The following is a 23,547-nucleotide window of genomic DNA, read 5'->3' on the forward strand; positions in this document are numbered from 1 at the left end:
ATTGCTAAAAATGGCCACCTCCATAAACGTAATTTGCTTTCTGAAGCACTGCCTTGGGAAGGACTGAAATCTCGAAGTTCAGTTGCCAGATTACGGAGAAAAAAAAACTAAACCGAATGTTAAAGTTGTATAAACTTCCAATTTGCACATCAACAACAAAATCATGAAAGAAACTGGCTCAAAAGCTTGAAAAAAATACCATCCGATTTATGTTGTTCTTCTGCATCAATAAACCGTTCTACTGGTAGGGTCAGGGATTAAACTTCAGCTGCTTTACATTATCTATTCAATACAGGACATCAAATGAAATACTTCACACAAAGAATACAAAACTTGGAAATTAAAAAATGCATACATTATAAAGCTTTGAATATCACTTTTCAGTGAGACAAATTAGATTAGATTAGAGATACAGCACTGAAACAGGCCCTTCGGCCCACCGAGTCTGTGCCGAACATCAACCACCCATTTATACTAATCCTACACTAATCCCATATTCCTACCAAACATCCCCACCTGTCCCTATATTTCCCTACCACCTACCTATACTAGTGACAATTTATAATGGCCAATTTACCTATCAACCTGCAAGTCTTTTGGCTTGTGGGAGGAAACCGGAGCACCCGGAGAAAACCCACGCAGACACAGGGAGAACTTGCAAACTCCACACAGGCAGTACCCAGAATCGAACCCGGGTCCCTGAAGCTGTGAGGCTGCGGTGCTAACCACTGCGCCACTGTGCCGCCTATTAGTTAATAGATTTTTTTGAAGTATGCCATTAGGTCATATATTTACTTTAAAAGGAGAATTGTCTAGGAATAGTAGGTTTACAAGACTAAGCAGAAGTCCTCGTTTTTCCTTTTGAGAAAGCAAGTTGCTAGCTAGCCAACTGAGATCCATCTGTTGGAAAATGTGCTCAGAAGATTTATCTGGTGGTATGTCTTCAGCCTGCTTCTCAATTCATTAAGCAGAATTGGTACCAGCCTAACAGAATCACCATTCTAAACTAGGAAGGAACTTACTCACCATTATGAGCGATTTGAAGCAGACCTACCACAACTGCCTGATGGAGACCCATTACACTTTCTCACTTGAAAAAGTATTTCTTTTTAAAAAGGTAAAATTCTAAAACAGCTTTAAGAACATAAAAAATTATGAAGAGGATAGAGAAGTAAGCGGAAAAAGACTACCTCATCTCTAAATAGGTATCATTTTCAAAAAGGAACATGAGCACACACCAACGGCCAAATAGGTAAAGGCACTACCTGGTGCAGTACAAAACCAGAGAGCTGCAAGTAAGATTCATTGTATGTGTTGCTGTGTCAAATTGCTTGATACCAGCCAGGAAAGCAGAAGGGGAAATCAGTCAGAATTCCATTCTTGAGCACTATACAGTGACATAAAAACAAAAATGCTGGAAATACTCAGCAGTTCAGGCAGGACCTGCAGAGACAGAAAAACAGAGTTAACGTATCAGGTCAATGATCTTTCATCAGAACCTGAAACATTATCCACCTGAAATGTTAATTCCGTTTTTCTCTCTCCACAGATGCTGCCTGAACTGCTGAGAATTTTCAATATTTTCCGTTTTTGTTTGGATTACCAGCATCTGCAGTTTTTCGATTTTGCACTACACAGTGACTGCTGATGGAAAGTGTAACAGTGTAACCATCAGGTGATTATATGGTTGGGCTTGATTGTGCTGTTCTCCCCAGTTGAACAGCTTGATGATACTCACGGTGTAGTGAAACATGAAACATGAGAGAGGTACAGAGGGATGGAGGTAAATTAATTCTCAATGTTAATGCTATGAACAGGTGTCCCAGGTAACTAGTTTTCCAAATATGGACATCTAGATAGTCCATGGGGAAAAGTGAGCATGGGAGGGAAAATGATGCTCAATCTCAAACTAATTGATCCAGTGACACCAATGATAGAAAATTGCCTGCTCCAAGGGGAACCATTGGCTTATTTCATTCCAAAATGGCTACTCCACCATTTGCCTGATGAAATGGAGCCTTACTTTAAAGTAAAAAGCAATCTGCCTGGGTCACATTCTACCATCTAATGCTAGAATTATCTTTACCTTTTAACTTAAAATTATTCAAAAATATTTCCAATCACTGTACCTGCTTTACTCCCACCACTGTGTTGGCTCTTTTCAGGTTCACTGAATGGTTGTTGGAAATTATTCTCTTCTTCTGGGGAAAAAAAAACAAGTAATCATAATAAATATGGCATTATTTGTATGCATTAAAAAATTAAGTTACAGTGGAACCTGATTATCCACCATTGTGGAGGGGACCCTCCTGCTGAATGACTGAAATTGGCTGTTAATTGAATTAAAGCTTGATGCTGATAAAAGACTTGATCAAAACAAAGGAACAGCCCAGCAGTTAAAAGAAGCCCAACACTGAAAGCAGCTCAGCAAAAATGAAATCTAACCCAGCCTGAATGAATCTCACGTAAAGAGTTGTGTTAAAAGTGTTTTATTCCAAATGGAAAAAAAAAATACAGCACTGTAAAGCACAGGTCTCAACCTTACCAAAAATGCAAGTCCGGACCTGACACAAGATATTAGTCCAACTGTTGAAAAATACAATACAACCTGAAGTCCCAATTCCTGCCAACTTGATTTGCAGCCAATCAAGTAAGCAGAAAACGTGGTCTATATTGTGCCATAAAAGATGTACAGTATTGTAAATCAGTTCTTTAAACAATGGAAAAGAAGTCATCCAACAATTTAGAACAAAGTGAATATTTACAGTAGCATACACAGAAATGGATGTGAAAGTTATTGCACTCAGAGTACATTCTGCAAATCATAATCAATTTCTACACATTTATTTCCCCCACACAACTGTAGCCCAGAATTTCCATTGTGCAGAGGCCTGTAAAGGATCAAATTTACTTGGAATAATTATGTATTCACAACATTTGGGGCGGCACAGTGGCGCAGTGGTTAGCACCGCAGCCTCACAGCTCCAGTAACCCGGGTTCAATTCTGGGTACTGCCTGTGCGGAGTTTGCTAGTTCTCCCTGTGACCGCGTGGGTTTTCGCCGGGTGCTCCGGTTTCCTCCCACCGCCAAAGACTTGCAGGTGATAGGTAAATTGGCCGTTGTAAATTGCCCATAGTGCAGGTCGGTGGTAGGGAAAATGGGATTACTGTAGGGCTAGTATAAATGGGTGGTTCTTGGTCGGCACAGACTCGGTGGGCCGAAGGGCCTGTTTTAGTGCTGTATCTCTAAAATTAAAAAAAAACATTTGTAAATGTTCAGGGGTTTTAAAATATTTTCTACAACTAAACTTTTAAGTTCTGCCGGTCATTTATAGTCAACAGATTGGCTTAGGTTGAAGACAAGAAAAATTCACAATTTCAAACCAACTAATTTACCATAGGATGACATTTCAGATAAATACCAAAGGACCAAAAATATTAAGTATTTCATGACTTCTTAGGTAATCCACTGACTTTTACATCAATCGTATAGGATAATTGCCTATCAATCACCACCAAGACTCCATTTTCAGAACATTTCAAACTCATAAGGCTACTTATGCAACCATCCCTTATAGTTTGTGAGGCATTCTAAACAGCTTGGGTTGCGGGGCATAAGGAACTGACAGAAGAGAAACCAGTTATTTTTAAAAATACCTTGCAGGATTTACTTCATTGCAGTTTGTCACTGCAATTAAATGTCAGCCAGCCTTTTGAATTTTAAATATATTTTGGCACTCCAAAGAAAAATCCCAGTTAAAATTTGATAATGGGAGACTATGCCACATCCACCAGAAAGCTTCCTCTACCTCTCAAGTTGACATATCACAGAATTGTTATAGCGCAGAAGGCCACCATTCTGGCCATCATGTCTACATCGGCTCTCCAAATCAACAATTCACCTAGTGCCCTTCCCTCGCCTTCTCCCCATTGTTACAAAAGGTTTTATTTTTGTACTAAAGTCTTGGACTTCTGTGTGTTTTAAAAAACTGAAAAAAAATTTTCAGTAGACTTGGACACCTGCAAATAGTTGGAATTTCTGCAATGTTTTTAAAGGAAGTTCATAACAAAATTTGAACTTTATTTGTGCTTTGAAAAGAAGTTGAACTTGTACAAGGACAGGAAAGCAGCTAATTTCAAGGAAACCACAGGGGTTTGGCCTTTCTCAGAGCAGTTTTTTTTTGAATGACGAGAGACACTGGGCTGGGATTTTACCCTAGGTGGACGGGAGCTGTCCACTGACTGAAAAGTCTCTGACGAATCCGCTTCCACCTGGCCTGGGGATCCGATCCGTATTTTGCAGGTCCTTGGGCTTAGTCTGCAGTGGGACTTCCACCTGCTTGAGGGAGGAAGTCCTGCCTAATAGAGCTGCTGGCCAATCAGCAAGCCGGCAGCTCTCTGTCCCAGCAGTGCAACAGGTAGCGGTGGCCATTGGTGGGACTGCACCCTACATCGCGAAGATGATGTCGGGGAACCCCAGAACGCAGGTATGTTTTTGTTGCCTCGCCGGGGTGATGGGTTGCACCCCAATGAGGCAAGGGTGGTCGAAGGGGAGGGACGGGGGGCATGTTGGGTTTTGGGGGTGGTTGGGGCATTGGCGGCAGCCCTCCGTCGGGCACAGGAATGCAGGACGCCCTCTTGCCACGCGTAAAATCTGCATGGAGGCGGGAAAAGGCCCTTGTGGCTGTTAAGTGGCCACTTAAGGGCCTTGGTTGGCCTGGGGGCGGGGCAGGGCTGACGGGCTGTTTATCGCGCCGTCGCCCTGTGTAAAGTGGCGGCAGAGATGGGAGCAGGTCAGGAAGGGCCCCTGGAGTCTCTCGCTCCATTTTACACCACACCCCCACCTTCCCGCCACAATCCCGCTCTTTTGGCAGGGGGGGGGGGTGAAATTCAGCCCACTGTGTCTGAATATGTGACCATGTTCAGGAAGGCTTTTTTCACTTTGGACCCTTTAAAAAGCCAGCGAGTTGGACAAAGAGCAGGCATTTGAAATCTTTGCTTTGACCTGCCTGGAGCAAGCGAGGAAGACCCAGAAAAGCGTTTCCCCTCTCTGTAAAGGAGGCTTGCATCTCTTGAAAAGAAATCTTACATTTGAAAGGTGGCAGATTCCTGTTGCCTCCTGTCTCTGAAGAATTCCTGCATCCAGTGAGATTCCTGTTGCCTCCTATGTTCTAAGAAATCCTGAAATGTGAAGAATTCTTCTACTGCTGGACTGCTGCTGACCTAAGCAGACCTGTTGTTACACCCCTGATGGAAGACCTATGCGACACCTGCTGCAGTTAAATTGCCGTGAACACCTACCCATCACAAACTATTCATCAACCTCGCCTGGAGAGACTTTGAGTGGCATCCAACTATTCGACTCTGGGACACCTCACCAGACTGAAGACACCCTACCACAACATGATAAACTCAATCATTTTTATTAGACCTTCTATTTCTAGGACACAACTGCAAACCAAAATCCTTTTTCGTCGGTTAACTTTTTTTTAAAAATGCATGTGTGTGTGCATCAGGGTTAATGAATTAAGGAGTTTTTCATATATAGAGATTTATCACATTAGTAGTTAAAACCTATTATTTCTTTTCTAATAAATAGTTAATGTTGTTGTTGTTTAAGGAAACTTGGTTTGGTGTCCTTTATTCTGAGGGACAAATAGTGTGTCTAATTTGGCTATTCTTAGGTAGATGGAAAAACTATCTTGACATGCTGTGACCTGTGGAGTAGTGGGACTGAATTAACAGTGCATTACTCCCGCCTTGGTCGTAACACCATGTTTTCATCTGTGTCCAAAACGTGGCAATGGGACTATACAGGACATCACATCTAAATCCAATTCTATCCTCACATCACAATCACTTTCTAGCAGGAGTCACCATGTAATAAAAAGTAGTGGAAATTCGGGCTGACTTTTACCCACTCCCTGTCCTAGCAGCACTCAGCCAATTGTACAGCCACCAACATTTCCCTCTGCTGAGATCAGACTAGAGATTAAACTCAAGACCTTCCCAGTCAGAATGGACCTGCAAGTTTTTTGGTTAAGAAATATCACGCTTTAATGTTAAAATGTAAAATTTTTAAATAAAATTGCATTAATGCAAAATGGACTGGTGCTTGTGCCCTCATCCAGTCGTTTGGGAACAGTGTTACTGGACAAATTTAAAAAAAAAGTCAGTCACAATACATGTTGAATACATGGTAGCTATTAAGACTGACAGTGTGATTTATAAAACAATACAAAACAACCATTTTGATAATCAGCACACCTCTCTTGGCCATTGTACATAATAACATCAATCGATGATGTCTTAGTCTGGATGATGGACAAGTTGTCATCTTCATGATTAATTAAGTTCCGTTAGTAGCTGACACTGACATTTGATAAGTTATTCTCAGAATTTTAACCATAGTAAACAAAAACACCTCAGCAACACAGTAAGAAAAATCAAACCACACAGATGGTTGTGAAGCATTCATTATGTAGTTTCCATAGTAATCATATATCTGGAAGGTTCTGGCAAATAAACAGCTTGTATTTACACACCATTCAGCTGCTATCAAAACCGTTCAAATGTTGGCTTATCATTCTAATCACATAGCTTTGAAGTGGCAAAGTAAGGGTAATTTTTCATCAACAATACATATAAACAATGGCTTCACCATGGTAAATACATGCATAAAACATTGAAATAACTTAAGTAATTAAATTACATGAAGCAATTTATTATACATGATGTTTTCAGAGCTTTAAAAGGCTACACTTGCTATAAATATTCCAAGTTAATTTGTTCAATTTGATTACTGTCAATATAGCTGATTATTTTAAATGTTGCAGGTGTTACAAAAAAAAGTGGACATTATTAAACTCAAAAAAATACTGAACGAACAGTTCTCTAACTGTGAATGTAGTGAGCCTTTGCTGTGGTACCACAACCACAGTAATACATTTTACTAGTATTTTGTTTTATCTATGTGGCTAGATCGTAGAGACACAAGAGGAGTGTTATCTACAATCCTCAATACTAATTTTCTTGGTTGTGCAGAAGTTGGGCATTTCCCTACAGGAGAAGGGAGAAAATTGGATGGCTGTTCTTACATAACATCTCGTGAGTGGTTCAGACTGGCATAAGCAACAGCCCAGAAGGATGTTGCTGGCCTTCCCTTTTGGTCACAGTTGTTTTACAGCCCAAGGAAACCAGAAAATTAGAAAATAAATGGAAGAAGCCACACTCAAAATTGCCCTATTATAAGCAACATTTTTGTGTGGTTCCCATACTTCTGGCAGTTTTCTAAGTTTAAGCAGTATAACCCAGTTCCTAACAGCCAGATTGAGATTTTCACTTGTAAATTTGTGTTGAAGTTCCAGAAAGCTTGTTATGGAAGGATAATGCTTGAGCCCATATTTACTCAGTTTCACATTTATTGTGCAGAATAAAAGGATTACAAGCATGTCGCTCCTCACTCAAACCCTTCACCAGTCTCAGTGAGTGTCTGCTGATAAGTGCTCAACTAAGACCCCAATTAACACCTTTCACCTGCATATAATCAAACCATTGACACACAGTTAGCAGATTCCCTTCTTTCTTTTACAATACAACCTGGATTAACATGCTCAAACAACATTTCAAAATAAATTCCATATTGGGTACAAAGTATTACATTGTGAGACGCCACTCCTTTAGCAACTCTAACAATTTCTTTGGACTAGCATTTCTTTTTGTGAAACAACCGGATAGCAGATGACTTGCATCTACCCATTTAAGTTTGGAGATTTCCTTTCTCTCCAGCATTTGTTTCTATCCAGCAAGGTCAATACGTACTCTTCTCTCACTCACACTTTTTGCAGAGTGTACATTGTCCCACAATAAACGATTATCCACATACCATTTAATGGGTATCCTATCTTCAGTATGTCACCCAAAGTATTTGACAAATAGAGCCCCATATCCACTGCCTCCACAAGACCCAGTGTTTCTTACCCTCCACTCTTGCACCCCACTCTGCCAGTCCATGGCTCTGGCTTCTTGGCCATCATCTTGAACATTTAACCAATATTTAAACTTGCCAGTAGATTTTCCTGTATGTCCCACAATTGTTGCATCCCTCCATTTATTAGACAGAAACTTAGCTGGTGCCCCAAGTTCAGTCCCTATCCATTTCTCCATAATTTTGTCTATAAATACCCTTTTATCCTTACTATTTATTATTGTAGAAAGACTAAATTTAGTTGCTAGGTCTATAAAATGTAAAATGAAAATATTCTTGTCCTTGTCCCATACCTTTAAATCCATGGCAACTACCTCGTTAAAATCACATGCCAATAGAAGGCTGACAATAAAGCGTAATGGTGTCCTCCAATACTTTTTAGAAATTTCACATTTTTCACTACTCTCTTCTAATATCCTCATATACTCTTCATCAATCACACCTCTTTCACTTGTAGGGTTTTTAGTCTCTGAAAAGGGTGATCAAATTGTCTGTGTAACTTTAAGACAATTCGCCTTTTATCTCTGATTCTTAACACCTAATGCCATCAATACTTCTCTAACATGCTGACTAGAAACATCAGGTTTTGTTAAGGGGATACAATAATGCCCTGACTGGGTAAATTGCAAATTCACTGGCTTCCCAAAAACCACTGCCTTCTCATACTCCATATCAAGTTTCATCTGTGCCTTTTTCATTGAAGGCTTGCTCAACAGTAAAGGTATCTCATTGCTCAAGGGTATCTCATCTCAAAGGAATCCACATACTGTCAACGTACAAGCAGTATCCAGTACAACACAGTTGAACAAATCCGCAACTAACACATTCATCACAGGACCGGTAAGTATAAAAAACTTACCTCTGGTAAAAAAAAAGCTGAAAGTGATGTCACAGGAAAGCTGTGACCTGATTGGCTGGTAGGGAATTTTTTTCTTTACTGAATTTGAAAATAAAACATTGATAAAAATTGATTAAAACCCTAATTAACTAATAAGTAGAGTAACTAAACGAGAGGGAGGAGATTACTGTATTTAGTTAGCATTTAATATTTATAGTAGGAATCTAGCACTAGGGACCATATAGTTAATTATAACAATTTAGTAAGGATTTAATAAGTATTTATTTATTTTAAATTAATTTATTAATTAGTGCTAGAAATGTCAGTTAGAGCTTCACCTGTGAGATGTGGGAGGTCCGTGACGCTTCCAGCGTTCCGGACGACAACATCTGCAGGAAGTGTAACCAGTTGCAACTCCTCACAGACCGCATGGATTGGTTGAAGCGGCAACTGGATGCACTTAGGAGCATGCAGGTGGCAGAAAGCATCATAGACAGGAGTTTTAGAGAAGTGGTTACACCCAAGGTGCAGGCAGATAGATGGGTGACCGCTAGAAGGGGCAGGCAGTCAGTGCAGGCATCCCCTGTGGCTAGCCCCCTCTCTAACAAGTATACCGTTTTGGATACTGTTGGGGGGAATGGCCTATCAGGGGAAAACAGCAGCAGCCAGAGCAGTGGCACCACGGCTAGCACTATTGTTCAGCAGGGAAGGACAAAGCGTAGAAGAGCAATAGTTATAGGGGACTCTATAGTCAGGGGCACAGATAGGTGCTTCTGTGGACGTGAAAGAGACTCCAGGATGGTATGTTGCCTCCCTGGTGCCATGGTCAAGGATGTCTCTGAACGGACAGGGGGCATTCTGAAGGGGGAGGGTGAACAGCCAGAGGTTGTGGTATACATTGGTACCAACGACATAGGCAGGAAGAGTGACGAGGTCCTGCAGGGGGGGTTTAGGGAGTTAGGTAGAAAGTTAAAAGACAGGATCTCCAGGGTTGTAATCTCGGGATTACTCCCTGTGCCACGTGCCAGTGAGGCTAGAAATTGGAAGATAGTGCAGCTAAACACGTGGCTGAGCAGCTGGTGTAGAAGGGAGGGTTTCAGATATCTGGACCATTGGGATCTCTTCAGGGACAGATGGGACCTGTACAAGAAGGACGGGTTGCATCTAAACTGGAGGGGCACAAATATCCTGGCTGCGAGGTTTGCTAGCGTCACTCGGGAGGGTTTAAACTAGTGTGGCAGGGGGGTGGGAACCAGAGCAGGAGGACAGCAAGTGAAATAAATGAGGGGGAACTAGTAAATAAGGCCAGTAAGACTAAGAGGAAGAGCAGGCAGGGAGATGTTGCTGAGCACAACAGGACTGGTGGTCTGAAGTGCATTTGTTTCAATGCAAGAAGTATAACAGGTAAGGCAGATGAACTTAGAGCTTGGATTAGTACTTGGAACTATAATGTTATTGCTATTACAGAGACTTGATTGAGGGATGGACAGGATTGGCAGCTAAATGTTCCAGGATTTAGAAGCTTCAGGCGGGATAGAGGGGGATGTAAAAGGGGTGGGGGTGTTGCATTACTTGTTAAGGAGAATATCACAGCTGTACTGCGGGAGGACACCTCGGAGGGGTCGTGCAGCGACACAATATGGGTGGAGCTCAGGAATAGGAAGGGTGCAGTCACGATGTTGGGGGTTTTCTACAGGCCTCCCAACAGCCAGTGGGAGGTAGAGGAGCAGATATGTAGACAGATTTTGGAAAGATGTAAAGCTAACAGGGTTGTAGTGGTGGGTGATTTTAACTTCCCCTATATTGACTGGGACTCACTTAGTGCTAGGGGCTTGGATGGGGCAGAATTTGTGAGGAGCATCCAGGAGGACTTCTTGAAACAATATGGAGATAGTCCAACTAGGGATGGGGCTGTACTGGACCTGGTATTGGGGAATGAGCCCGGCCAGGTGGTCGAAGTTTCAGTGGGGGAGCATTTTGGGAACAGTGACCATAATTCCATTAGTTTTAAGGTACTTGTGGATAAGGATAAGAGTAGTCCTCGGGTGAAGGTGCTAAATTGGGGGAAGGCTCATTATAACAATATTAGGCAGGAACTGAAGAATTTAGATTGGGGGCGGCTGTTTGAGGGTAAATCAACATCTGACATGTGGGAGTCTTTCAAACGTCAGTTGATTAGAATCCAGGACCAGCATGTTCCTGTGAGGAAGAAGGACAAGTTTGGCAAGTTTTGGGAACCTTGGATAACGCAGGATATTGTGAACTTAGTCAAAAAGAAAAAGGAAGCATTTGTAAGGGCTGGCAGGCTAGGAACAGATGAATCCCTTGAGGAATATAAAGACAGTAGGAAGGAACTTAAGCAAGGAGTCAGGAGGGCTAAAAGGGGTCATGAAAAGTCATTGGCAAACAGGATTAAGGAAAATCCCAAGGCTTTTTATACGTATATAAAGAGCAAGAGGGTAACTAGGGAAAGGGTTGGCCCACTCAAGGACAGAGAAGGGAATCTATGTGTGGAGCCAGAGGAAATGGGCGAGGTACTAAATGAGTACTTTGCATCAGTATTCACCAAAGAGAAGAACTTGGTGGATGATGAGCCGAGGGAAGGGAATGTCGATAGTCTCAGTCATCTCATTATCAAAAAGGAGGAGGTGTTGGGTGTCTTGCAAAGCATTAAAGTAGATAAGTCCCCAGGGCCTGATGGGATCTACCCCAGAATACTGAGGGAGGCAAGGGAAGAAATTGCTGGGGCCGTGACAGAAATCTTTGCATCTTCATTGGCTACAGGTGAGGTCCCAGAGGACTGGAGAATAGCCAATGTTGTTCCTTTGTTTAAGAAGGGTAGCAAGGATAATCCAGGAAATTATAGACCGGTGAGCCTTAGGTCAGTGGTAGGGAAATTATTAGAGAGGATTCTTTGGGACAGGATTTACTCCCATTTGGAAACAAACGAACTTATTAGCGAGAGGTAGCATTGTTTTGTGAAGGGGAGGTCGTGTCTCACTAATTTGATTGAGTTTTTTGAGGAAGTGAAAAAGATGATTGATGAAGGAAGGGCAGTGGATGTTATCTATATGGACTTCAGTAAAGCCTTTGACAAGGTCCCTCATGGCAGACTGGTACAAAAGGTGAAGTCATACAGGATCAGAGGTGAGCTGGCAAGATGGATACAGAACTGGCTCAGTCATAGAAGACAGAGGGTAGCAGTGGAAGGGTGCTTTTCTGAATGGAGGGATGTGACTAGTGGTGTTCCACAGGGATCAGTGCTGGGACCTTTGCTCTTTGTAGTATATATAAATGATTTGGAGGAAACTGTAGCTGGTCTGATTAGTAAGTTTGCGGACGACACAAAGGTTGGTGGAGTTGCGGATAGTGATGAGGATTGTCAGAGGATACAGCAGGATATAGATCAGTTGGAGACTTGGGTGGAGAAATGGCAGATGGAGTTTAATCCGGACAAATGTGAGGTAATGCATTTTGGAAGGTCTAATGCAGGTGGGACGTATACAGTAAATGGCAGAACCCTTAGGAGTATTGACAGGCAGAGAGATCTGGGCGTACAGGTCCACAAGTCACTGAAAGTGGCAACACAGGTGGATAAAGTAGTCAAGAAGGCATATGGCATGCTTGCCTTCATCAGTCGGGGCATAGAGTATAAAAATTGGCAAGTCATGCTGCAGCTGTACAGAACTTTAGTTAGGCCACACTTAGAATATTGCGTGCAATTCTGGTTGCCACACTACCAGAAGGACGTGGAGGCTTTGGAGAGGGTACTGAAGAGGTTTACCAGGATGTTGCCTGGTCTGGAGGGCATTAACTATGAGGAGAGGTTGGATAAACTCGGATTGTTTTCACTGGAACGACAGAGGTGGAGGGGTGACATGATAGAGGTTTACAAAGTCATGAGCGGCATGGACAGAGTGGATAGTCAGAAGCTTTTTCCCAGGGTGGAAGAATCAGTTACTAGGGGGCATAGGTTTAAGGTGCGAGGGGCAAAGTTTAGAGGGGATGTGCGAGGCAATTTCTTTACACAGAGGGTGGTGAGTGCCTGGAACTTGCTGCCGGGGGAGGTGGTGGAAGCAGGTACGATAGCGACGTTTAAGAGGCATCTTGACAAATACATGAATAGGATGGGAATAGAGGGATACCGTACCCGGAAGTGCAGAAGGTTTTAGTTTAGGCAGGCATCAAGATCGGCGTTGGCTTGGAGGGCCGAATGGCCTGTTCCTGTGCTGTACTGTTCTTTATTCTTTGACTAAAACCCCTTGTAATATTCAGACCTGCTAAAAGGTGCTTTAATCCTCATTCCACCTGTCTTTCACTCTTCCATTGTATGAATGCCTGCTTCCAGTATCTGGATAATTTCTAAATCTTGTAAACATTGAGTCATCCATTCTTTGTGTCACCACAGAGTGCCCTGCTTGTTCCACCAGGACTGCAGGAAATGACTGGTTCCCCAGGAATTTCTTTCAGGCCACAGAAAATGGACTTATCAGTGACAGGCAACATGGTTTTGTGCAGGGAAGGTCATGTCTTATCAACTTAATAGAATTCTTTGAGGAAGTGACAAAGTTGATTGATGAGGGAAGGGCTGTAGATGTCATATACATGGACTTCAGTAAGGCGTTCGATAAGGTTCCCCATGGTAGGCTGATGGAGAAAGTGAAGGCGCATGGGGTCCAAGGTGTACTAGCTAGATGGATAAAGAACTGGCTGGGCAACAGGAGACAGAGAGTAGCAGTGGAAGGGAGTTTCTCAAAATGGAGACGTGTGACCAGTGGTGTTCCACAGGGATCCGTGCTGGGACCACTGTTGTTTGTGATATACATAAATGATTTGGAGGAAAGTATAGGTGGTCTGATTAGCAAGTTTGCAGATGACACTAAGATTGGTGGAGTAGCAGATAGTGAAGGGGACTGTCAGAGAATACAGCAGAATATAGATAGATTGGAGAGTCGGGCAGAGAAATGGCAGATGGAGTTCAATCAGGGCAAATGCGAGGTGATGCATTTTGGAAGATCCAATTCAAGAGTGAACTATACAATAAATGGAAAAGTCCTGGGGAAAATTGATGTACAGAGAGATTTGGGTGTTCAGGTGCATTGTTCCCTGAAGGTGGCAACGCAGGTCAATAGAGTGGTCAAGAAGGCATACCTTCATCGGACGGGGTATTGAGTACAAGAGTTGGCAGGTCATGTTACAGTTGTATAGGACTTTGGTTCGGCCACATTTGGAATACTGCGTGCAGTTCTGGTCGCCACATTACCAAAAGGATGTGGATGCTTTGGAGAGGGTGCAGAGGAGGTTCACCAGGATGTTGCCTGGTATGGAGGGCGCTAGCTATGAAGAGAGGTTGAGTAGATTAGGATTATTTTCATTAGAAAGACGGAGGTTGAGGGGGGACCTGATTGAGGTTTACAAAATCATGAGAGGTATAGACAGGGTGGATAGCAAGAAGCTTTTTCCCCCAGAGTGGGGGATTCAATTACTAGGGGTCACGAGTTCAAAGCGAGAGGGGAAAAGTTTAGGGGGGATATGCGTGGAAAGTTCTTTACGCAGAGGGTGGTGGGTACCTGGAACGCGTTGCCAGCGGAGGTGGTAGACGCGGGCACGATAGCGTCTTTTAAGATGTATCTAGACAGATACATGAATGGGCAGGAAGTAAAGAGATACAGACCCTTAGAAAATAGGCGACAGGTTTAGATAGAGGATCTGGATCGGTGTAGGCTTGGAGGGCCGAAGGGCCTGTTCCTGTGCTGTAATTTTCTTTGTTCTTTGTTCAGACATTTGGTCCAACAGGGAGTCTTTGTCCAATACCGAACCCGAGTTCGAACCAGGAGCCTGTCCATATGCACCACCCTTGCACAATCTCGCAATTTAAAAGCTTGTACTGAACCAGGGATCTCCAAATTGAATTTCCTCAATCTTTTATACAGTCTGTTGAAGTCCATGATATATTCCTTCATTGAATAACCATCTGTTTTCTGAAATCTATCAAAGTCTGACCATGCCTCATACGCATTCAACAGGTCGTCTTTCTGAGAAATTTCATCCAAGATTTCTAACAGAAGATCCAACCCTTCATCAGCATCCAACTGACGAGCATCCAGTTCAGAAAACACTTTACTTCTGATTTTACTTTTGGTAGGAAGTGACAACACCAAAGCCATACCTTGTTTCATCTTTGGTAGAAATGTAACCCGTGTCCACTTATCCACTTCATTCTTCCACTGGTCATATGGTTCAGACTCCGAGAACACCGGAGGGTAATCATACCAACAATTTACACTTGCTTTCAGCCATATTTTCCACAATAGACCTTGAGATTTTAGTTTTCTATCCAAAAAAAATTCCTATTTTCCAACCTTCAACTTTAGGCAGCCATCCTGCCGATGTATGAATGAGACATGGCAGCTTCCCAGGAAACGGGCAACACTTATCGGAAGCACTTTCTGTGGTCGCACACAAGTTGTAAATTAATGGAATGAAAACCATTCTTGTTGATGCAGGTGGCTGGTTGGTCTATGGAAGCCTTGATGGCCACATGCGTGCAGTCAATCACAGCTGGGATCTGTGGGAATCCCGCAATGACCCCAAATCCAATGGCCCTCTTGACCTGATTTTCGGGGTCTGTCCTGTAGCAGAAATACTCACTGGCCCTCCTGATCAGAGCATTGGTCACCTCCTTGATGTAGCGGTGCACTGTGGATTGAGAGACCCCACACATGTTCCCAGTGGAACCCTGGAATGAACCAGAGGCATAAAAGTTGAGGGCCCCAGTGATCTTCACGACCACAGGCACAAGTCAGGAATGTGATGGAATATTCTCCACTTGCCTGGATGAGTGCATCTCCAACAACACTCAAGAAGCCCAACACCATCCAGACAAAGCAGCCCGCTGGATTGGCACCCCATCCACCGCCTTCAACATTCACTCCCCCCACCACCGACACACAGTAGCAACAATGTGTACCATCTACAAGATACAATGCAGCAACTCACCAAGGCTCCTTCGACAGCACCTTCCAAACCCGTGACCTCTACCAACTAGAAGGACAAGGGCAGCAAATACATGGGAACACCACCACCTGCAAGTTCCCCTCCAAGTCACACACCATCCTGACTTGGAACTATATCGCCATTCCTTCACTGTCGCTGGGTCAAAATCCTGGAACTCTCTTCCTAACAGCACTGTTCGTGTACCAACACCCAAGGATTGCAGCGGTTCAAGAAGGCGACTCACCAATACTTTCTCAAGGCAATGAGGGATGTGCAATAAATGTTGGCCTAGCCAGCGATGCCCACATCCCGTGAAAGAATGCAAAAAAAAAAGGACCCTTGAGCCTGCTCCTCCATTCAAAAAACAAGGCTGAACCATTTCCTTCTGGTGGTGGAGGCCTCAGGGGGAGGCCGAGATGGATTATTCACTCGGCCTTTCTGGCTGAACATAGTTGCAAATGCTTCAGGCTTGTCTTTTGTGAAGTTGGGACTTAGTTTTCACAAGGACTGTGTGGTGGTCACTCCTACCAATACTGTCAGGGATAGTTGCAACTGCAACAGGTACATTGGTGAGGACGAGATCAAGTAGATTTTTTTCCTCATATTGGTTCTCTCACCACCTGCTGTGGGCTCAGTCTGGCAGGACTTTAAGTCTTTCAGGACTCAGCCAGCTCCGTCAGTAGTGCAGCTACTGAGCCATTCTTGGTGATGGACATTGAAGTCCCCCACCCAGAATACATTGAGCCCCTGCTACCCTCAGTACTTCTTCAAAGTGGTGTTCAACATGGAGGAGTACTGATTGATTAGTTGAGGGAGGGGGTAAAGTGGCAATTAGCAGGAGGTTTCCATGCCCATGTTTGACCTGATGCCATGAGCCAGTCCCCCTAACTGTATGCCACTGTGCTGCCACCTCTGGTAAGTCTGTCCTGCCATATGGTAATTGAGCAGTCTGGGATGGTGGCTGAAAGGTATGATTCGGTGAGTATGACTATGTCAGGCTGTTGGTTGACTGCTCTGTGGGACAGCTCTCCCAATTTTTGCACAAGTCCCCAGATGTCAGTAAGGAGGGCTTTGCAGGATCAACTGGGCTGGGTATGCCTTTATCGGGTCTGGTATCTGGGTTAATGCCGGGGGTCTGTCCTGTTTTATTCTTATTATACTTTTCTGTCGCAGGTTGATGCAACTTAGTGGCTTGCCAGGTCATTTCAGAGCACAGTTAGGAGTCAAATATATTGCTGTGCTTCTGAAGTCACATAGAGGCCAGACTGGGTCAGGAGATTTCCTACCCTAAAGGTAAACCAGATGGGTTTTTACAACAATTCAGTAGTTCCCATGGTCACCATTACAGATCGAGCTTTTTATTCCAGGTTTTATTTAATTAATTGAATTTCAATTTCCCAGCTGCTGTGGTGTCTATCAAGTCTCCAGATTATTACTCTGGGGCTCTGGATTACTAGTCCATAACCACTTATACTACCATTTCCTAGCACAAAGGAAGATGGTAGTGGTTGTTGGAGGCAATTCATCTCAGTCCCAAGACATCGCTGCGGGAGTTCTTCAGGGCAGTATCCTAGGCCCATCTATCTTCAGCAGCTTCATCAATGACCTTCCCTGGAACATTAGATCAGCAGTGGTGATGTTTTCTGATGATTGCAGTGTTCAGTACCATTAGAAGAAGAACAAGGGCAATCGAAGCATGGGAACATGCAAGTTCCCCTCCAAGTCACACACCATACTAAAAGAAATAGATTATCGTTCCTTCAGCATGGCCAAATCAAAATCCTAGATTTTCCTACCTAATATCATTGTGGGGTACGTATACCACATGACTTCCACGGTTCAAGAAGGCAACTCACCAGCTCAGAGGCAATTAAGGATGGGCAGATCACAACCGATGGATCCACTTTATCTGCAGCCACCTCTTACAGAACACTAGGATGTAGGCCATCAGGTCCAGGGGATATGTCAGCTTTTAGTCCCATTAATTTCTCCAGTACCTTTTCTTTATATTAATAGTAATTATTTTAAGTTCCTTACTATCATTCAACACTTTGTTCCCCACAATTTCTGGTATTTTTTTGTGTCTTCTACCCTGAAGACAGATACAAAATATTTTTGCCACTTCCTTATTCCCCATTATAATTACTCCTGTCTTACCCTCTAAGGGATGCACATTTACCTTTTCTAGCCTCTTTTTAAATACTTGTAGAAGCTCTTACAATCTTGCTTTTATATTTCTTGCCAGTTTACTCGCATATTCTATTTTCTCTGCCTCTTATCATTTTTTTGGCCATCCTTTGCTGGTTTCTAAAACATTCCCTATCCTCAGGCTTTTCTAACTTTTGCTAGTTCTGATGACAGGTCACAGACCTGAAACATTAACTCTGTTTGTCTCTCCACAGATGCTGTCAGACCTGTTGAGTACTCTAGCACTTTCTGCTTTTATTTCAGATTTGCAGCATCCATAGTATCAGTAAGCATCAGGCTTACTACTCTTAACTTAATTAATCTTTTTAGTTAGCGATGAAGACATCACTTTTCCCATTGAATTTTTAATCTCTCAGTGGAATGTACATTTGTTGAGAATTATGAAATATTTCTTTAAATGTTTGTCATTACTTCTATACCATCATATCTTTTAAGCTAATATCCCAATCTACCTTACCCTACTTGTCCCTTATAGCTATGTAACTGGTTTTAAGTTTAAGACTCGAGTACATCACTCTCAAACTCATGTAAAATTCTATATTATGATCCCTCTTTTCTGCAGGATCCCTTGCAATGAGATTACTAATTAACCCTGTCTCATTACATAAAACAAGATCTTAAATAGCTGGATTACATTGGTCTGCTGACGTATTGTTCCAGGAAACTGTTTCAAATGCATTCCATGAACTTGTCCTCCAAACTACTTTTGCTGATTTGATTTGTTCATTCTATATGAAGATTTAAGTTCCCCGCAAGTATTGCATTACCTTGTTAGAAGCTCCTTATTTCTTGATTAACACTCTATCCAACAGTATAGCTCTGTTAAGACTCCCACCAGTGTTACTTTACTCCCACCAGTGTTTTCTGTCCCTTGTTACTTCTTACCTCCACCCATACTGATTCTAGTTTTAATCTTCTGAAAAAAGATCCTTTCATACTACTGTCCTTATCTAATCCATTATTATCAGGGCCACTCTACTCCTTTCACATTTTGTCTGTTGTCATGCTCATGGAAGTGCAGCAATGGAAATACAAAATAAACCGAAGAGTTATAAAGAACAATTTAAAAAGACTGGTACACTTGCCTTCAACAAGATGAAGGACAAAGTCACGACACATACCTCCTCTTGCACTGAAATACACATCTATGTCTGCTAGAACTGAAATTCATTAACCCTGTCTGCGTTGAAATTAAACAGTTCATCACACATGAATGTGAGCTATCCACAAAGTGAACTAAAACAAAGACATTAGCAGACGCTCCGTCTCCAGCTACAATCACTACAATAAAGTGTGAATTTCCCTCATCTTATCAAAATGGGCTGAGATCAGAAGCCATTATATAGCCCCTCAGGAACCAAAAGCCTAAAGTCACATGGGCAAAACTAACACTATGAATTTAACTTGAAAGATAACCTTTTTGGAGAACAAGGGGAGTCATCAGTCATCAAGACATCAGTCTGGGATCTTCAGCCACAGAGAGAACATGGAAAACTATCTTGAATTCCAGCACAAGGCTCAGACAGAGAGCGAGAGCGAGAGAGAGAGAGAGAGAGAGAGAGAGAGAGAATCAGTTCTCGCTAAGACAGTTGAACCCCGCTGAGATGAACTGGCAACCAACTGCAGCAGAGAAATAAGAGAGTGCCTTTTGAATAACTCCTCCACCTGTGAACATTGAACTAAGAAATACCAGCACAATCTTTTAACTGAAGTGTTGACTTCCAGGAGACTTCACCAACCCAGCAAGGGCAAGGCAACTAGCAAACAGGCCTGCAATTTTAAAACTTACCTTCCAAGATGATCCCACAGGTTTTTCCTGAAAACAGCAGACTTTTACACATTGAACTCTTAACGCCTCTTACCCTTTACCGTTTATCTTTTCTTGAGTGTGTATGAGAGAGTGAATGCGTACATGGGTCATGTTGCGAACATTTAGGGTGCTTATTGCTCAATACATTTTTAATTTTCTGCTTCAAACTCACAAGAAAACCTGTCACTGTCCATTTATTTGGCCAACAAAACACAGGAGCTGAAACACTAAGTTAAACAAAAACATTACCTGTGGTCAGTTGGGAGGTGACCAGTGGAAACCAGCCACATCATTTTCCACCAGTCCATAACACTGTATTTTCAAAATAGTCACATACCCTGGAATATTTAGTTCCCAATCTTGATCCCCTCCAACCACTTCTCTCTAATGGCTATTACAACAAACCCATTTATTTCTTTATGTGTTATTAATCTGTCTATCTTGTTATGAATGCTTTGCGCATTCAGATAAAGTGCCTTCAATTTTAACATTTTACCATTTTCCCCCAGTTTGATCTTATTCACTGACGCACTATAATAAAACTTTATAAAACACTTGTTTGACCTCAACTGGAATATTGCGTCCATTTCTGGGCATCACACTTTAGGAAGGATGAGGGCACTTTAGAGAGGGTGAAGAAAAAATCTACGAGAATAGTTCCAGATAGGAGGGACTTCAGTTACATGGATAGATTGGAGAAGCTGGGGTTGCTCTCCTTAGAGAAGTATGAGAAGAGATTTGATAGAGGTGTTCAAAATCATGAGAGTTCTAGACAGAGTAGAAATTGCTCCCACTGGCAGAAAGGTCAAGAACCAGAGGACACCAATTTAAGGCGCATGGCAAAAGACATGAGGAAAAGCTTTTTTTTTTAACGCAGCAAGAAGGTAGGATCTGGAATGCACTGCTTGAGGGTGTGGTGTTCAATCATGACTTTCAAAAGGGAATTGGACAGGCACCTGAAGAGAAAACATTTGCAGAGCTACAGGAAAAAGTGAGCAGTGGGACTAGCTGAGTTGCTGTTGCAGAGACCTGCCATGGACAAGACAGGCCGAATGGTCTTTTTCATTGCTGTAACCATTCTATGATTCTATTACCATTACATTTGATAAGTGATGTACAATGTACCCAGACAAATATGGGCGGTGAGTTGCAATCATATTCAAATGCTGGAAATGCATCATTCAATGCACTTTACATCATTTAACATATAGCAATCCTGGATGCAAATGATACCTGTTTATTCCAACCATGCTACGGTGGGAAGGGGGCATTTATAGGAACACAGGAACAGATGTAGTCCCTCGTGTCTCTTCCACCATTCAATGAGATCATGGCTGATCTGTGACCTAACTCTATATAACCGCCTTTGCCCTATATGCCTTAATACTTTTGGACAACAAAAATTTATCAATCTCAGTTATAAAATTAACAATCGATCTAGCATCAATTGCAGTTTGTGGAACAGAGTTCCAAACTTCTACCATCCTTTGTGTGCAAAATTGTTTCCTAATTTCACTCTTGAAAGGTCTGGTTCTAATTTTTAGACTATGCCCCTAGTCCTAGACTCCACAACCACTGGAAATAGTTTCTATCTACCCTAAATGTTACCCTTAATATCTGGAAAACTTCAATTAAATCACCCTTTAACCTTCTAAATTCCAGGGAATACAATCCTAGTTTGTGTAATCTCACCTCATAATTTAACCCATGGAGTCCAGGTATCATTCTGAGTTTAAAAGCTGAGAAGCCTGTGCAAGTTGCTGGATTGTGAAGCTTAAAAATTGAAAATGAAGCCTTTACCAGACAGCTTGGAGGCCACTAGCGATGCTACACTCTAGCAGCCCTCCTTGCTGCAGAATGGTTCCAACCCACTTCTGGTGGGGAGTCTGTAAAAATATTTAAATAATCCTGAGGGTGGAAGATTAGCCAGGGTTAGTTGAGCATACAGAAGAGAATTACTAAAATGGTAATAAGGATGAGGGCGCTTAGATATGAGAAAAGACTTGAGATCCTTCACAAGAGTAGAGAAGGCGAAAAGGAGATTTAATAGAAGTGTTCAAACTTAATGCAGGAATTTGTTTAAATAAATAGGTGATAACTGTTTACACAAAATTTCTCTGGTTTTAAACATTAGCTCTCTCTTTGCACCACAGCAGCATTAGATGTCTGGGATGAACTCTCTTGCGTCCACCTGCAATGGGTCAATTGATAAGATAACTAGATGGCATGAATTAAGATCATTACCAAAAGAATAAGGTTAGCAGGCATTTATATGGAATACTCGACAAAACAGCAGTGGAAGCAAAGCTTATAATAGCTATTAAAAAGAAACTGGATAAATATTTGAAAACAAAATTGTTGAAAATTTGGGGAAAGGGCAGGGGAATTGCTTTTTCAGATATCCAGATTAGCTAAATAGATGCCTACATTGCTATAAAAATCCTATGACTCTATGGTCTTTATGAAATCCCAAATTCCATAAATGAAGGGGCAATATTGGAATTATCTATTTTACATGTACAGTTTTAAAAATAAAACTGCTCAAACACCTGGATGTAATATGTTCCAGTTTTTCTAAACTTTAGATTTCTTTTTAATTAGTCTTTACATTATCTGAGGTAAACTAATGTCTGTTTTGGGAAGTTCTGCTCTCCCATATCAGGCATCCATATTTCAGCCAGAATAGAAAATTACCCTAAATACACTTGATGCTCTCTGCTCTCAAAGACAATAGGAATTGCTGCCTGAAGAAAATATGTCAGGAGGTGAAGAAATAAGGAGCAAAAAGTAGCATTATGGAGCCTCACACCTTCTTATAACAGTTCCGAAGAAGGGTCACTGACCCGAAACGTTAACTCTGCTTCTCTTTTCACAGATGCTGCCAGACCTGCTGAGTGGTTCCAGCATTTCTTGTTTTTATTTCTTATAACAGGCATCAGTTCTTCTCCCATTTACCTCAGGCAACAACAGTGAAGTTAAAACATCTTAATTTAAAAAACGTGAGATTTCTTTTTCCAGTCACAGTGGAGGAAAGGTAGGGTGAATCTCCAATGGGTTTGTGGGAACAGTTACCAGTTTTCAAGCTGTTTTGCTTTCAGTATTACAAAAATAACTTGCATTTATACAGCATTCTTAACATAATAAAATGTCCCAAGGTGCTTCACAGAAGTGTTCTTAAACATCATTTAACACCAAGGTTCATAAGAGGTAGGTTTTCAAGGAACATCTTAAAGAAAGAGGGAGGTACAAAGGTGGAGAAGTTGACAGAGGGAATTCCAGAGCTAAGGGCCTAGACAGCTGAAGGCACAACTGCCATTGGTGGAACGATGAAAATAGGGAATGCGCAATAGGCCAGAATTATAAGAGTGCAGAGATCTCTGAGGGCTCTATGGCTGGAGGAGCCTACAGAGATAGGGAGGGACAAAGCCATGGAGGTATTTGAAAACAATTATGAGAATTTAAAAATTGAGGCACTATTGGAACCAGGAACCAATGTAGGGCAGTGAGCACAAGGGTATGGATTAATAGGACAGTGTGAGTTGAGTTGAAGCAGCAGAGAATACAACCTACATGGCTATTCAGTGGCCAAGATTTCAAATTGCTCTGGATCTCAAGCAAGCATCTAACATAGGCCAATTTGGACTCCTGATAGAGTTCAGGACATTAAATGTTTCAAACAGAAGTTGGACTTGCAAAATGTCTTAGTCCA

General features: G+C 42.1%; 1 protein-coding gene across 3 annotated transcripts in view; it reads right to left on the minus strand.

The window, feature by feature from the left end:
- Window positions 1-23,547, minus strand: part of skap2 (src kinase associated phosphoprotein 2) — a 415,888-nt gene that overhangs the window by 77,082 nt on the left and 315,259 nt on the right. For all 3 annotated transcript variants that reach the window (XM_068059114.1, XM_068059126.1, XM_068059144.1), the window contains exon 10: window positions 2,130-2,201. In XM_068059114.1, the coding sequence (XP_067915215.1) occupies window positions 2,130-2,201 (72 nt within the window). The remainder of the gene's footprint in view (window positions 1-2,129; window positions 2,202-23,547) is intronic.

Source organism: Heterodontus francisci, chromosome 2, assembly GCF_036365525.1.
Source record: "Heterodontus francisci isolate sHetFra1 chromosome 2, sHetFra1.hap1, whole genome shotgun sequence".
Classification (NCBI taxonomy): domain Eukaryota; kingdom Metazoa; phylum Chordata; class Chondrichthyes; order Heterodontiformes; family Heterodontidae; genus Heterodontus; species Heterodontus francisci.